Source organism: Microtus oregoni, unplaced genomic scaffold, assembly GCF_018167655.1.
Source record: "Microtus oregoni isolate MIOR12 unplaced genomic scaffold, Mior012 000028F_ref0000031, whole genome shotgun sequence".
Taxonomy (NCBI): Eukaryota; Metazoa; Chordata; class Mammalia; order Rodentia; family Cricetidae; genus Microtus; species Microtus oregoni.
Window position 1 is genome coordinate 3,230,294 of NW_024543087.1, and position 15,668 is coordinate 3,245,961.

The 15,668-nt window shown below is 51.1% G+C and overlaps 1 protein-coding gene across 1 annotated transcript in view; it reads left to right on the top strand.

The window, feature by feature from the left end:
* Window positions 1-15,668, top strand: part of Ulk4 (unc-51 like kinase 4) — a 303,260-nt gene that overhangs the window by 180,728 nt on the left and 106,864 nt on the right. The window contains exons 33-34 of the mRNA XM_041677287.1: window positions 7,362-7,528; window positions 15,088-15,186. Coding sequence (XP_041533221.1) covers window positions 7,362-7,528; window positions 15,088-15,186 — 266 coding nt within the window. The remainder of the gene's footprint in view (window positions 1-7,361; window positions 7,529-15,087; window positions 15,187-15,668) is intronic.

The window sequence follows — 15,668 nt, forward strand, 5'->3', positions numbered from 1 at the left end:
CTTTTGATTTTTTGAAAGATGTAAAATATCTGTATTTTTCTGATCACCCAAGCAATGCATATTCATTATAAAAATTTAAATAGTGCCAAAGTACATGAAGGTGAAAGTGAGCACCCCAGAGGTGATGCACACTGTGTGTCCACGTGGGGAAGAATCTAGGACCAGCCAGCCTTCCTCAGTGCTCTCAGCGCTGGCTCTCTCTGCATGGTGGAGGCAGGGACTGGCTGGCTGGAGCAGATCATGTCTGTGATGGGCACCATGCTCCACACAGCGCCCTTGACATGACTTGTTATAAAAGCCACTCTGTGCCTAGCAGACAGATGTCGTCTTCTGCTGGTTTTCCCATGTTGGGTGCCAGAGATGGTCTCTCTCCTAGTCTAAGTTTTTCTTGTTTGTTTCTTCTTACTCCTTCCCTTTCTTCTTCTTCTTCTTCTTCTTCTTCTTCTTCTTCTTCTTCTTCTTCTTCTTCTTCTCCTTCTCCTCCTTCTCCTCCTCCTCCTCCTCCTTCTCCTTCTCCTCCTCCTCCTTCTCCTTCTCTTTCTCCTTTTCCTTCTTCTTCTTTCTCCTCCATCTCCCCCTCCTCCTTCCTCCTCCTTCTTTTTCATAGAATTGTTAAACTTTATTCCAAGAAACTTGAGAAGGCACGAAAATCCACATGTGGTGTGTCCAAGCAGACTTTAAGGAGTTTGTGCTGTGAGATCTAAAGTCCTCATGACATTGCCTTGTGTAGCTAATTTTTTCTGCATAGCCCTGCCTGTTCTGGAACTCACTCTGTAGACCAGGGTGGTCTAGAACTCAGAGATCCACCTGCCTCAGCTTCCTGGATGCTAGGAATGAAGGCTGTGCCACACCGCCCAGCTAAGAGCAATTTTCAGTCTCTGCTTCCCCCTGGGTAAGCTTCTCTACTTTGTCCTTGAGCACGTTCCTGTGTTTGTCATCTGTGTTTGTGTGACGCGGCTGTTTGTGGTTTCCTTGACGGTTTGTATGGCTATGGTACTGGTGAACACCCTTTACATACACGAGTTACTTTCATCACCTCTTTAACTGTAGTCAGCTGAAACCTCATTGTCAAATTAAATATACTTGCTGATGATCTTATCACCTGAGGGTGTGGCTGACGATGGCATCACCTGAGGGTGTGGCTAATAACCTCTTCACCCGAGGGTGTAACTGATGACCTCTCACCTGAGGGTGTGGCTGATGATGTCATTACCTGAGGGAGTGACTGATGATGTCATTACCTGAGGGTGTGGCTGATGATGTCATCACCCCAGGGCGTGGCTGGTGACCTCTTCACCTGAGGGCGTGGCCTCCTCTGTCTAAGGTTATGGTCAGGTCGGATTGTTTCTGTGAGTTATGTGAACTGTAGAGACCTCTGAAGTGAAATTTTTTTAATGGGTTAGATGAAATTTATTCCTGCTAGGTCTTAAAATCCATCTACTCATTTCCTTGCTTATGTGCTAACTCACCTCTTTCTGTCTGGTTCCCATGACATCTGTCTGGACTCTGTCCCCTGCTATACCCTTTCATTCCTATGTTGGAATCACAGCATTTGAATTACTGTCTGTGGAAATGTTTCATGGGCAGTGACTTCGCTCTTAAAAACGCACTCGGCTGTCATCTCACAAACATTACAACCTGTTTGTCAAGATCTGTAAGCTTCAGTGAGGGTCTGTGCCCCTGTGGTGATCACATGGACATGTGGGGTTTTTTCTTCTACACTTTCTATTGAAGCTCATCGGCCTCATCTGTCTTTTTGCTGTGTGTGTGATATTTCCTTACTCTGAGTTTCTCCTCAGATCCATCCCTGAGCCATTGTGTAGGATTAGCTGTCACTAGGCCATAGAGGGGTTTTTCAGTCATGTGGGAAGCATTCCACACTGACTGGCAATGGACGTTTTGCCGAGACCCATGTCACATGAACAGTGATAAGCTGCTGTCTCCGGTTCTGCCATTTCGAGTTTATTTGCTGCCTGTCTCTTTTGGTCATCCCAAAAGAATCTAGAAGGGCCATGAGGAGAGGCCTCTTCTTGTGCCTCTAGTGTTCGCCCTGAGAGAGCGAGCACACATGCCCAGACAAGGCCAGGAGATCTGCGTACACAGAACTCTGACCCGCAGCCTCTTCTCAGCTGTCCCAGGGAGCCAGACCACCTCTGCCACAGTCACCAAGTCAGTCAGGACATGGCCCACCACTGCCAGCCTCCATTTCAGCCTTAAGTTCAACCTCAGGAAACCAAATGTGGTGTCCCTGGCTGGAAAGAAGGCACCCTGTATCTTCTAGCTTCCTCACGCCCCATCTTCAGTGAGGCACCTTGGCCTCTCTGTCTCTATCCTTATGGCCCTCCAGCCTCTGGCTGCCCTGAACCGTGGCTTCCTCACTACAAGCTCTAGAGTTGCCTTTGCAGGTTCCCCTTGAGGTGACCTTGGTTTGTTCTAGTGCAGCCACTGATCGCCGTGAGCAGCAATGCGTTTGCGAAAGAACGGAAGTGAGTTTCTGGACTGCTCAGGTCTCTGGCACCCTTGTCTCCTCTTTCTGCAATTCTAGTTGCATTGGCTACAGGAAAGCAGCTGACGGGTGGGGTGGGGCACATGGCCCTTTCTGGACATCGGTTTTATCATCTGTGAGGTGGTTGCTGGGTTGTTACCATTGGCAGAGGCTATGTGAGTAGCGATGGGAATCGTCAGACATTGGGTGATGCGTTCCCTCAAGCCGGGATATCACGACAACTGACGTTAGCTGTGGGAGGACACTGATGGAATGGTATGTGGAGTGCTGACAGGCTCTGAGCCTTTCACAAGACGCTCCGTCCCTCTTCTCAAGTCTGTAGTGAGGTTGCCCCTCCCCTCGTCCTGGTGTTGAAGGCTTTGTCCCCAGTCTGTGGCCTATAAGAAAGGGGCTGCCACTTAGCTATGAATGCAGTTTGCATTGACAGATGTATTCACAGCCCCCAGGACTCAATTACCTCTCAGGGCCCAGCTCTGAATACTGCTTTGTGCAGGACCAAGCCTTGAGCACTTGAGTCTTGAAGGGCTTTCCATACACATCAGCTAATATTTGTTTGCAGTTGTCATAGCAACCATGGTGATAACCGGAGTGTCTAAAACAACTCAGGTGATCGTTCTTGTATGCTTTGGGGGGTCAGAAGTCTAAAGTGTTGGTAGGCATTTTACTTCCAAAGACTTGGTTTTATACCTTGATCTGGCAAACCAGAAAGTTTTATCAGTCCCTTCTTTGCTTAGCCATGATCCCTTCTTGCCAAATTCCATCATTTTGCTTCTGAGGTCATAATCCCTATTACTTTAATGTCTCAGGAGACCCTGGGACTCATTGAGTCTACCTGGATCCCCTACATTACTGCCTCAAACTTTATTAACCCAGTCATGTGTGCAGATTCCTGTTGGTTATCCCGGTCATGTGTTCAGATCCTGCTGGCTAACCTGGTCGTGTGTGCAGACTCCTGTTGGTTAACAGAGCTGTGTTTGCAGATTCCTATTGGTTAACCCGTGCAGACTCCTGTTTTTGAACCCGGTCGTGTATGCAGATCCTGTTGGCTAAGCCGGTCATGTGTGCAGATCCTGTTGGTTAACCTGGTCGTGTATGCAGATCCTGTTGGTTAACCTGGTTGTGTATGCAGATCCTGTTGGTTAACCTGGTCGTGTATGCAGATCCTGTTGGTTAACCTGGTCATGTATGCAGATCCTGTTGGCTAAGCCGGTCATGTGTGCAGATCCTGTTGGCTAACCTGGTCGTGTATGCAGATCCTGCTGGTTAACCTGGTCGTGTGTGCAGACTCCTGTTGGTTAAGAGAGCCATGTTTGCAGATTCCTATTGGTTAACCCATGCAGACTCCTGTTGTTGAACCCGGTTGTGTGTGCAGATCCTGTTGGCTAATCCGGTCGTGTGTGCAGATCCTGTTGGTTAACCCGGTCATGTGTACAGACTCCTGTTGGTTAACCTGGTCGTGTGTGCAGACTCCTGTTCGTTAACCCGGTCGTGTGTGCAGACTCCTGTTGTTGAACCCGGTTGTGTGTGCAGATCCTGTTGGCTAACCGGGTCGTGTGTGCAGACTCTTGCTGTCACATGAAGTCAGCTCACAGATTTCAGAGATGAGGATGAGGGCATCTGGGGTCAGGGCACGTCAGGACATGTCAGGACACGTGTGGAATGAACTAGACCAAGAGGACTCCGAAGCTTTTAACCTCAGTGAACTGTGGACTTGTGTTCATGTGGCACCAAGCTGCTGTGGGTGGTTGTTATCTTCAGGGCGAGGGAGGCTGAGCGCTATGCTCTGTGACTTAGGACCCCACAGTTCCCTGGTGTTTCCATTCATACCAGATCGTGGGGTCCAAGACCACGTTCACCCTTCACGCTCTGTTGACGCAGTCTTAGGCTGGGTGTGGTGGTACATGCTGGAAAGCCTAGCTCTTGGGAGGCAGAGGCAGGGGGATCACAGTAAGTTTGAGGTCACCAGTGCCTGTTTGGTGAGTTCCAGGCTGCTTGGAGTTATGTAACAAGATCTTTTCTTTAAAAAGCACATAGAGGAAGGGACAGGGGAGAGGGAAGGGGGAAGAAAAGGGAGGAAGGGGTGGAGTTGGCTTGGCCTGGGGGCTGTGGATACGGTGGAGAAGCACTGATCGACTAGAGGAAGAACAGCTGCCCTGCGTTCCTCACTCCCTGACCCCCTCTTCCTACAGAGGCGGGTGTTGGTGAACCCCAAAGAGGTGACCCCAGGTCAGCAAGATGCAAATGTGAAGCCCCCCAGAAGGAAGCCGTGTTTGGTCGGGGTCACGTTTGGGCTTTAGAGCTGTGTTCACACCTTAAAGACAGAACTGCCAAGTGTCTTCCCCAGCCAGACGTTCCCACAGTGCTCCAGGGTCCGCTTTCCATTCCAGCAGATCACAACAAAGTCACACTGTAATAAGGACACCGTGACCGGAGCTGGGGCAGCTCGTGCACATTAATATTCCCAGAATGCTAAGCGCGTGGCCTGTGAGGCGAGCTCCTTGAGGATTTGCTCATAATTAATACAAAATCATTCTCAGAGTTTTTGATGAGTTGGTTATAATGAATGCAGAATAATTCCAGGGTTCTTTGACTTTTAATGAAGTTTGGTTTCCCTTAGAGATGTTGGGTTGGAGCAGTAACCTGTTAGTTACTCTTGGGGCTGGAGAGATGGCTCAGTGGTTAAGAGCACTGACTGCTCTTCCAGAGGTCCTGGGAGGTGGTTCACAACCACCTATAACTTCAGTTCCATGGGATATGATGCCCTCTACTGGCCTCAGCAGGCACTGCAAGCATGTGATACACATGTACATACAAGCAAAGCACCCCACATGTAAAAATGAAAATAAAAAATAATTATTATAGTAGTACATAACATGATGGCTGGGGAGTGCTAGAATCTATGTGTCTTTACAAATTTATGCATATGTGCGTGTGTGTGCATGTGTATGTGTGTGTGCTATGAAGCTTCTAGGTAATTGTGCCACTTTTACCTGGTTTTGCCACCAAGCTACAACTCTGAAGCCTGTGTAGTTTAGATAAAATTTACCCCAATTTTTATCACATTTAGTGATAGAATTGTTACTTTTTCATTTGCTGGGAAAATTCGATGTGTTTGCTGGAAGCAGCGCCTCACACTATGTGGAGACCAGAAGCTTCGAAGGCTGTACTTGGCCCGGTTCCCACACAGTTGGTGGTCTGGGGGCTCGGGACAAGCCGGTTGTGTGTCCAGCAGAAGCGGTGTTCAAGGCATGTCGCGCTTCTTTACCAGACACACCCATGTGTGAGGATTCGTCAAGAACATGTGGGCCTGCACCGCGTTGGTGTCCACCGTCCTGATGATGATTTATGCTCGTAGAGTCCTTTCCTCCTGTCGCTCCTGACTCAGTCACGCCATCTGCGAGGAAAATGTTAAAGGCAGCAATAGTAATGATATTGCCATAGGTGTGCCCGGCTGCACACCATGCAATGCTTGCATCACTGCACCAGGTGAGGGCTGGCGGTGTGAGGCACAGGGATTACAGCAGGACAACCCTACCAGTTTATAAATTAGATGGTTCTTTATATTGTAATCAATTGCATTGTTGGACGGGAGAGATGGCTCAGAGGTTAAAAGCACTGACTGCTTGCTCTTCCAGAGGACCTGAGTTCAATTCCCAGCAACCACATGGTGGCTCACAACCATCTGTAATGAGATCTGGTGCCCTCTTCTGGCCAGCAAGCATACAGACAGGCAGAATGTTGTATACATAATAAATAAATCTTTAAAAATAAATAAATAAATTGTTTAAATGCATGAGGAAAATACCACTTGCATTATGTCCTGGAAATCACCCAGTTGTCTGTGTCCTCTTGAGAGACACCCGGCCCTGGGTCTGCTGGTCCCTGACTGGTTGACCTAGAGACCCTGTGTGTAACATAGGCGCGATGTGTAACACATTCTGCTTCCGTCAAGCCTGCTTGTGTGGATGTGTGTTTCTGAGTGTGGTTTGGGGGTCTCTTGCCTTAAGAGGCCCCTTGGTATGAGTTCACATGTGCGGCTGCCCTGCTGTGTCCTTGTGTTCATCCCCTGCCTCAGGCTCTGACAGCCTCTAGACTTCATCCACAATGGCCCGAGCCGAAGGAGGAGGGCAAGATATAGACCTATCCCAGTTAGGGCTGAGCAGCCCACAGTCTCTTATTTTCTGCCCCTGACCATGTGTGGGTCTCTGTTAACTGGTATCCACTGCAGAAAGGAACTTCCCTGAGAATGGTGAGGTCAAGACGCAACGTCGTGATGGTGTGCAGAGCAGGCTCAGGCCAGGCCAAGTCTCAGCAGGGAGAGCAGAGGTGGGCACAAAGCCCCCTGTCCCCCCCGTCCTCCCCCAGGTAGGGAGCTATTGGCAGCTGGTGGCTCTTAGGAGAGAGGCAGTTCTAAGAATGTTGCTCCTGGTACATTGACCACATTCTGGTGGAAGGCCTCTCATCCAGGAACGTGTGGGCAGCAGCGCACACTGGACTTTTGTTAAAACAAACAGACACAGCGATGGATGAGTAGGAAAGGGGAGTGGATCGCAGAGGAGCTGGGAGAGGCGTGACAATGACCAAAACATATTATACGAAATTCTCAAAGAACTTAAAAAAAAAAAAAGGAAAAGGAAAAAAAGCAAAAGAAAAATCTCTTGGCCCAGTCTAGATTCCTGAGCGAATGCTGGGACCTGAGGCTGGGAAACCTTCATTTTAAGCAGCTTTCTCAAATAAACAGTGTAAGTGCCCTGCATGGTCTGTGCCACCCTGAGTCACAGGGCCTCAAACAGGTCACGTGTCATGTATTTCTATCATCTTATGACATGTATTTTTCCTTTTTATCTACCATCAGGACTCGTTGGCCATGTCTGTAACATGTTCACAGTAACTGCCACACTGTGCTTAGACTGGGACAATAAAAACAGCATAGAGCCGGCAGCCACGCTGCTCGCATCGCTGCTCGATATCCTGCTGGGAATGCTGACACACACCTCTAGAGTTGTTCGGCAGGCTCTGCAGGTGAGTGGCCCCCTCCACCCCCCCTCCCACCCCCCGCCGGTTCTGCCTCTGTGTTCCCTGCTGTCTGAGACGGGAACCCGATCCAGGACAGCCTTTGCCTTGGGTGCATTTGGGTTGGCCATGAGTGGGCAGATCTCTTTGCCCACCCTCAGCAGGAAGCCGAGCATGCTGGGAGCAATAGATGGTCACACACATGTAACATATGTGTGTTCAGCAGGAAGCTGAGCATGCTGGGAGCAATAGATAGTCGCACACATGTAACATATGTGTGTTCAGCAGGAAGCTGAGCATGCTGGGAATAGCAGACTGGATGGTTATACACATGGCACATATGTGTCTGAATCTATCGTAGTTACTCATTCTTGTCACAAAATATCTGACCAAAAGCAGCTTAAGGACAGTTTTATTTGGCTCACAGTTAGAAGGGGTGCATTCTACCATGGTGGGCAGGAGCATGAGGTGACTGTTCCTGTTAAGTTAGCAGTGACGTAGCAGGCAGACACTGACACCAGCATCCATCTGGCTTTCTCCATTTCTGTTCAGTGTTGGCCCAGCTCGTTAGATGCCTCCCTCTCCTGGGCAATTCTAAGTCAGACCAGGTTGACTGTGAAGGTGGCTGTTCCAGGTGTGTCCGTCTGTCTCCACGTATATTCCATAGATCCCATCTGGGATGTGTTCCCCAGCCATGGACAGTGCAGGTCAGCCATGAACATGGCCCACGTTTTGCCCTGTGATCTGTGAAGGGGAGAGGTGTGGTTTTACTGATGCTGTGTGTGACAGGTGCCTTCTGGGCTCACTGACCTCTGAATCACGTGACACTTAGATCAGGAGACTGGCACACCGCAAGGTCAGTTCATTGGCCTATTAAAATCTCGGTGAAATGACCCAGAGTATGTGTGGAAGATTCCTCCCGGCTGGAATAGAAGCAGATGCTGCGGTCGAGGCTGAAATGGCATCTCCATATCTTGTCTCTTCCTGTCCCACCCGTCAGTCTCTCTTCAGACAGCTCTGTTCTCACTGCTGCCTCCCCGGGGGTGGTTTGTGAAGTTCTTTGAGACTGGAAGAGCTCCATCCCCTTGAGTGCCTTGGCGGTCATAGCCTGCGGAGGATCATGACTCGGAGGCTGTACACTAAAGGGTCAGAAGTTGATCAACTCCAGGACAGTAGTGGTGCACTTTTGACTTACAGGTGATTAGATAGGTAAAACACTTGGGGCTTTAAAAACTAAAGCTCCTTAACCCAAACCGTTTCCTGGTTCTCTTCAGGCTGCCCACACCCCAGTGCATCATGGTTGTTTTGCAGCTTTTGACCCCTCTCCTCTCACTGTCTTCTCAGTCCTCCCTGCAGTAGGAGCCGGGCATTGCCCTCTGAGGGGGCTGCTGGCTTTGATCTCCGTGATGCCTAGTGTCCATCTGCAGGAAGTGTGTCCTCGAGGCTGAGTCAGAGAAGGAGCTGGGGAAGGAGCTGAGTGCCCATCAAAGACAAGTCCACCCATCAGGCCCTGGATGCTTTCAAACCTGAGGGTTTTCTTTGGCACTTTAAAAATCCTTCACACTGGGGCTGTGCCCGCTCCACACCGGGGCTGTGCCCGCTCCACACCGGGGCTGTGCCCGCTCCACACCGGGGCTGTGCCCGCTCCACACCGGGGCTGTGCCCGCTCCACACCGGGGCTGTGCCCGCTCCACACCGGGGCTGTGCCCGCTCCATACCGGGGCTGTGGCTGCTCCAAACTGGCCCTGCTTCACACTGGGGCCATGCCCATTCCACACCGGGGCCGTGTCCATTCCATACTCACGCTGCTTCATACTGGGGCTGTGCCCGCTCCACACTGGGGCTGTACCTGTCAAGCCTGTGTCTGCATCTGGCAGGAGCATGGAACCAGGCACTTGTATTCTCAGCCAGATCAGGAGAGGAGGAGGCATGGTAGGTGTCTGTTTAGCCTGAGCATGCCACAGTCTCGTAATTTCTGCACGCTAACCAATTGTGGATCTCTGTGTTCTTTGCTAGCCGCTGTAAGAGGCAGCTTCTTTGATGAGGGTTGAGAGACACACTGATCTGGGGTACAGGAGCCACTAGGAGTCATTTTATATAACAACAGAAGTGGGTTCTTCATGCTCTCCCAAGGCTCAGGGATCATTGAGGTCTGAGAACCAGAGGCCGTAAATGAATGAATACAGGGAAACTGCCTTTCAGGCACTAAGACCTCACAGTGACTGGCCATGCACAAGACCTCCACAGCCAAGCCAGACAAAGTCCCAGCCAGGAAAGGGGAGGTGGCCAGGAACCCCATCCCTCGCCGAGGAGCTGTTGGAGGGAGTTGGTTTTCCACAAAGGGCGGCCCCCAGTTGGTCAACCACTGTCCAGGACAGGCCCTACTCTCAGGAGTGTTTGAACAGTGTAGCTGGGCTGGTTTTCAAAAAGTAGGGAACAACAACGTGAATTGGGTGGTGAGGGAGGTGGGGGGATCTCAGGGGTTGGGTGGTGAGGGAGGTGTGGGGTGGATCTCAGGGGTTGGGTGGTGAGGGAGGTGTGGGGGGGATCTCGGGTTGGGTGGTGAGGGAGGTGGGGGGATCTCAGGGGTTGGGTGGTGAGGGAAGTGTGAGGTGGATCTCAGGGGTTGGGTGGTGAGGGCGGTGTGGGGTGGAGCTGCAGGGTTGGGGGAGGGTGAATATGATGAAAACACATTGTAAAACTTCTCAAAGAATTGATAAAAATGTTTTATTGTTGTTTGGTTTTTTGGTTTTTGTTTTCTAAAGAAAGGACCATTAGCTTTTAGGGGGCATTCAGTTTAGTTAGTGGAAACTGTCGATATACAGATGTTTATACACATGGGAACGCACTGATCTGAAGATCGGAGTATTTCCAGATGGATAATGGGGTTGGGGCTCTTGAATCGGTTTTGAGATTGGGCAGAACATCAGCCTTTCCTGTTGGGGTCTGACTCTCAGTGCTGAGGTGGCATCGGAAGCTTGCTTGCCGGGTTCTAGCAGAGGGACCATCAGGCCCTGCTATTGTCTGTGCACTGAGCTGTGCTTGCTCGCCCACAAAGCCTGCAGGTGGCTAGAGCACGCATTCTAATTGGTCAGATATTAGGGGGTGAAAACTGAAGGATTTGAGAAGCGGAGCATCCAGCCACCTCTACGAAATCCTCAAACTGAAAAAGGGCTGAGCCCCTGTCTCCTCCCTCCTCATATTCCTCTCTCTGTCCGTCTCCACCTCCCAAGTGCTGGGATTAAAGGTGTGAGTTCTGTTTTTCTTTTCTTTAAAGAATGACAATGGTTCATTATTCTCTCTGGTGTGGTTTTCTGATTTATGAAGGGACAATCTGGCCCTTCACCCCTACCCCACCCCACCCCAGGGTGCTTTGTAGCCTCCCCTGCCTCCCCTCTGCTATCGTGGTTTCTTTCCTCCCCCACCTCCTCAGTGCTGGATGACCTTAGGGCCTTGTCCACCTGCAGCAAGGGCTCCAACACAGGATTGCATCCTCAGCCCTAAAGTGTGTCTGCTCACAATGGCTTTAGCATGGCTGTCACCACAGGAGCATCCTCAGCCCTAAAGTGTGTCTGCTCACAATGGCTTTAGCATGGCTGTCACCACAGGAGCATCCTCAGCCCTAAAGTGTGTCTGCTCACAATGGCTTTAGCATGGCTGTCACCACAGGATTGCATCCTCAGCCCTAAAGTGTGTCTGCTCATAATGGTTTTAGCATGGCTGTCCCGTCACTATTGGCAGAACATCTTTGTGGTGCTGGGTTTTAGAGGTAAGTTGCATCACCACATGACATGACTGGGTAGACCTTGGTACAGCTGATTTTCTTCTTGTCCCTCGTTCTGCACAGATTTGCCTGGTCTCTGTTCATCAGCAGACCTGTGCGCGGTACCTGATGCCATCACTAGATTGGAGTGGTGAGGCTGGAGGTGACAGGATCATTTAGTGCTGGACTTTTTATACTGAGAAGTTATATGTGTTCTTTTATTCCACTTAGATCACATCAATGGTCATTTACTGTTAAATATGGCTCATAAATTGACAATTCCATGTTGAGAAAATATGCATATATGTATTTCTCCAAAAGTTCTCTGAGATCCATGCTCATACATCTAGCAGTTTGCTTGGTGTGACCACCAGATGCCCAGGCCTCACACTGAGCTCCCCGTTTGCCCCCCTCCCCAAGACCATTCCCCCATTGCAGCCCACCCCAGCCCTTCCCTGCTGCACACACCAGTATCCTGGGAGTCAGTCTTACTTTCCTCTTTTCGGTGTCTGCCCCCGTCTGCCCTTGCGTGGTGTAGAACTCTACCTCAGCTGCCTAATGGATGTAATTACTTTTCTGCAAACCTCAGCCAGGCTTCTGTCTTCTCTTGCCCAGACTACAACACCTGGGCAGGTCAAGGACACTGAATGGTGAGGGACAGTGTCTTCTTAGAAAAGAGTCAGTGGGACCAGAAGCAGAGGATGGTGAGGTCAGTGGCTGTGTCCTGAAAGGACAGGGGCCCCAGCACACACAGGGGAGGCAACCTAAAGAGTGAGGAGCTGAAGTGAGAAGAGAGGCAGGCCTGACCTCTGAAGTTTCTCTGGGCCTCTCTGAGGATCCCTCACTGTACGGGCTTCCATCACAGGCTGGGTGAGACCTTTGTCAAGGGTGTCGCTTAGTCTGCTCATCTTACAAGCTGCCAAGGTATACATGGTTGAGGTCTCTTCCTGGGAACCCAGTCAGCTGTAGAGGTGACCGTGAGTGCTGCAGATAGGCTGTAGGCATTACTTCGAAGGACCATGAGGTGACCTGTGGGCAAGTGCCCGCATGTGGACTTGTTCCGTGGCCTCGCCTGCCTGCTCAGAAGGCTTGGAAGGGAGTGCTGGCCCACAGCCCCTGCTGCAGCCCTCATCCTAATCTGCAAACCTGTCTCATCCTTACCAGCCGACATCAGTGTCAGCTCCGGGATGATGTGTTAATGTTTAATGTGCAAAGGTGCTGCTACCTCACATCACCCTGTGCCTCAGAAGGCAAGGGATCAACAGCCACTGTGCTGAGAGGCCCAGGAGAAAACCACTCTGCTTAGGAAGTCAGGTGGGGAGGGGCAGAGAAGAGCAAGCTAACAGTTGCTGCTCTTCCCCTCAGCCAGGAAAGGTGCAATCCTCAGTAGAGGCCTCTGCATCAATAATAGCAATAAAAAAGGCAGGCGGGCGAAACCCTGTTTGCAGGCCTGAAGGGCTGGGGAAGGACCCTGGAGTCCAGGCTCACGATCTGCTCTGCGAGGTCAGGCTAAGGTCACGTTCTAAAAGCAAAGATTGAGAAGCATCCTGAGCTAAAGGAGTGCATCCTAAAGCCGAGGTGGGGGGAGAACCCATTGGAATATGAAGACTTTGTCTCTGTGGTGAGAATGTTTGCACTTAGTTCTGTGAAGGCCCATGGTCGAAGGCGTATTTCAGGCCAGGGCTCATCTCTTATCAAAGTGTAGCTGAAGCCTGAGTGTAATGTTTGGTGTTGTCTGCTTCATGGGATCTGGGCTCACTTGGAAAACAAGCCTCTCGGCAAAGCTGGGCAGAAATGGCTGTGCTAACTGAATAGGAAGACCTCTCTTGACTGTGGCGGGAATCCTAGACTGTGAAGAAACTTCTAGCAGAGCACACACTCATTCATGGCCCTGCTTCCTGATTGTGGATGCAGTGTCGTGAGCTGCTGCATGCCTCTGCCGTCTTAATGCCCCTCAGTAGATGGTACCCTTGAACAATGAACCAGGAAAAGGCCTTCCCTGCAAGCTGCTTTTGTTAGGGATTTGTATCGCAGCAACAGGAAAGTGAGATGTCCCGAGGAGTGGGTAGCTACTCTGGGTGTCATGTGTCACGGGTGTGCATAGAAATACCCAGAGGAGACGAGTGGTGTACCTCGGCATTGGATGGCCTTGGTGTGACCTTTGGCCTTGTTACTAATGTGTGACTTTAGATAACCAAGTTAAAGTTTCCTTACTCCGCCAAAAAAGTTTCTCCTGTGTGTGTGTGTGTACATGTACGTACCATGTCTGTGTGTCTGACATGTGGCATGCATACATTTGGGTGCACTCACAGGCCAGAGGAGGAGGCCATGTGTCCTGCTCCTTCACTTGCTGTGGGAACTCCTTCAGCCAATAGCCTTTAAGATACCAGCCCACATGGGCAGGGCCTCTTATACTATAAATGCTGCTGGATTCATTTTCTGTTCCCTGCTTGCAGAGGACTGTGATTTGTGAGTCTACCCTTAAATAAAAAACCCTTTATACTCAGTTTTGAGCTAGTGGGACTGCTCTATAGCTCCGTCTACAGCAGGCCGCCAAAGCAAAGGTGACATCTCACGAGTAATGAGAAACAAAGAAATGGGATATTTGTTATATGTAATTTATTATATATAATTTTACACGTGTGTGTGTGTGTGTGTGTGTGTGTGTGTGTGTGTGTGTGTGTAATCACAGTGTAGCCTCAGGGAGCCTCCTCCCCCACAGCCACGTCATTTGAGTGCTGGGATCTGAATTTAGGTCCCTTGTGTTTCCGTAACAAACATGGAGCCAACTCTCTGGCCACCACCCAGATTAAGGTTTTTCTAGACCTCAGTTTTCCTGCTTAGAAAGTGAAGTGACAAGCATAGACCCTCAAGTTGGCTGGAACTCCAGGGCGCTTACCCACTGCAGGGTGGTTGACTGTGAAACATTCCCTATCAGCCTGGTCTGAACACTTGGTCTCCTCCTGGCTGCACCGATTAGGACGCTTGTGGAACCTCTCTAGAGGAATGGGTCACTGGGGCAGGGTTTTAGGTTTTTAGCCTAGCTTTGCTTCTCGTCTCCTCTCTGCTTCCTGATGACCCAGACACGAGCAGGCAGCCTCAGGCTCCTATCCCCACAGTTGAGGGCACCTCCCACCACCAACCTTCTGCTGTGATGGACTGGACCCCAGAGTGTGGCCAGAATAAGTTCTTCCTCCCTACAGTTACTCCTTTGCTTTTGGGGGTTGTTTGTTTCTATTGAGACAGGGGCTCACCATGTAGTCTTGGTTGGTCTGGAATGTTCTATGTACCACGCTGCTCTTGAACTCACAGAGATCCACCTGCCTCTACCTCCTGAGTGGCAGGGTTAAAGGTGCCATGTCCCCCAGTTGTTCCTTTGAGACACCTTGTCACAGCCATGAGATAAGGAAGGTAGCTAACAGGGTGCCACCACCCTTCTGGCCCCTGCAGCACCCGCCCCACCCTTGGGTGCCACCACCCTTTCTGCTCCTGCAGCACCTGTCCCACCCTTGGGTGCCACCACCCTTTCTGCTCCTGCAGCACCTGTCCCACCCTTGGGTGCCACCACCCTTCCCACTCCTTCAGCTCCTGCCCCACCCTTGTTGTGCTGTCTAAAGCTCTCTGGGTCTACACTCTTGTCACATTGTCACGAATGGGCTATCTCCTCTGTGACTCCATCCTTCCAGCACTTGGGGACCACAGCAGCACTCCTCAGCCCTTTATCTGCTATCTCGGTGCACCTGCCTTTCACCGCCAAGCTGACTCATCACCTTGACCTCTTGCATTTCTTTTCTTTTCATTCCAGGCCCAGAAGTCAGGCTTGAGAGGGGACACACAGGCTGCAGAGGACCTGCTGCTGCTCAGCAAACCACTCACAGACCTCATCAGCCTGCTTATCCCACTGGTAAGGGCTCGCCTGTGCCAGGGCTTGCCTGTGCGAGGATGCCTGTGCCAGGGTTTGCCTGTGCCATGGTTCGCCTGTGCCGGGGTTCGCCTATGCGAGTGCTCGCCTGTGCGAGGGCGCCTGTGTGACGGTTCACCTGTGCGAGGGTTCACCTGTGCAAGGGTTCGCCTGTGCGAGGACGCCTGTGCCAGGGTTCGCCTGTGAGAGGATGCCTGTGCCATGGTTCGCCTGTGCCATGGTTCGCCTGTGCCAGGGTTCGCCTGTGCCAGGGTTCACCTGTGCAAGTGCTCGCCTGTGCGAGGGCTCACCTGTGCGAGGGCACCTGTGCGAGGGCTCACCTGTGTGAGGGCTCGCCTGTGCGAGGGCACCTGTGCGAGGGCTCACCTGTGCGAGGGCTCACCTGTGTGAGGGCTCACCTGTGTGAGGGCTCGCCTGTGCCAGGGTTCGCCTGTGCCAGGGCTCGCCTGTGCCAGGGCTCGCCT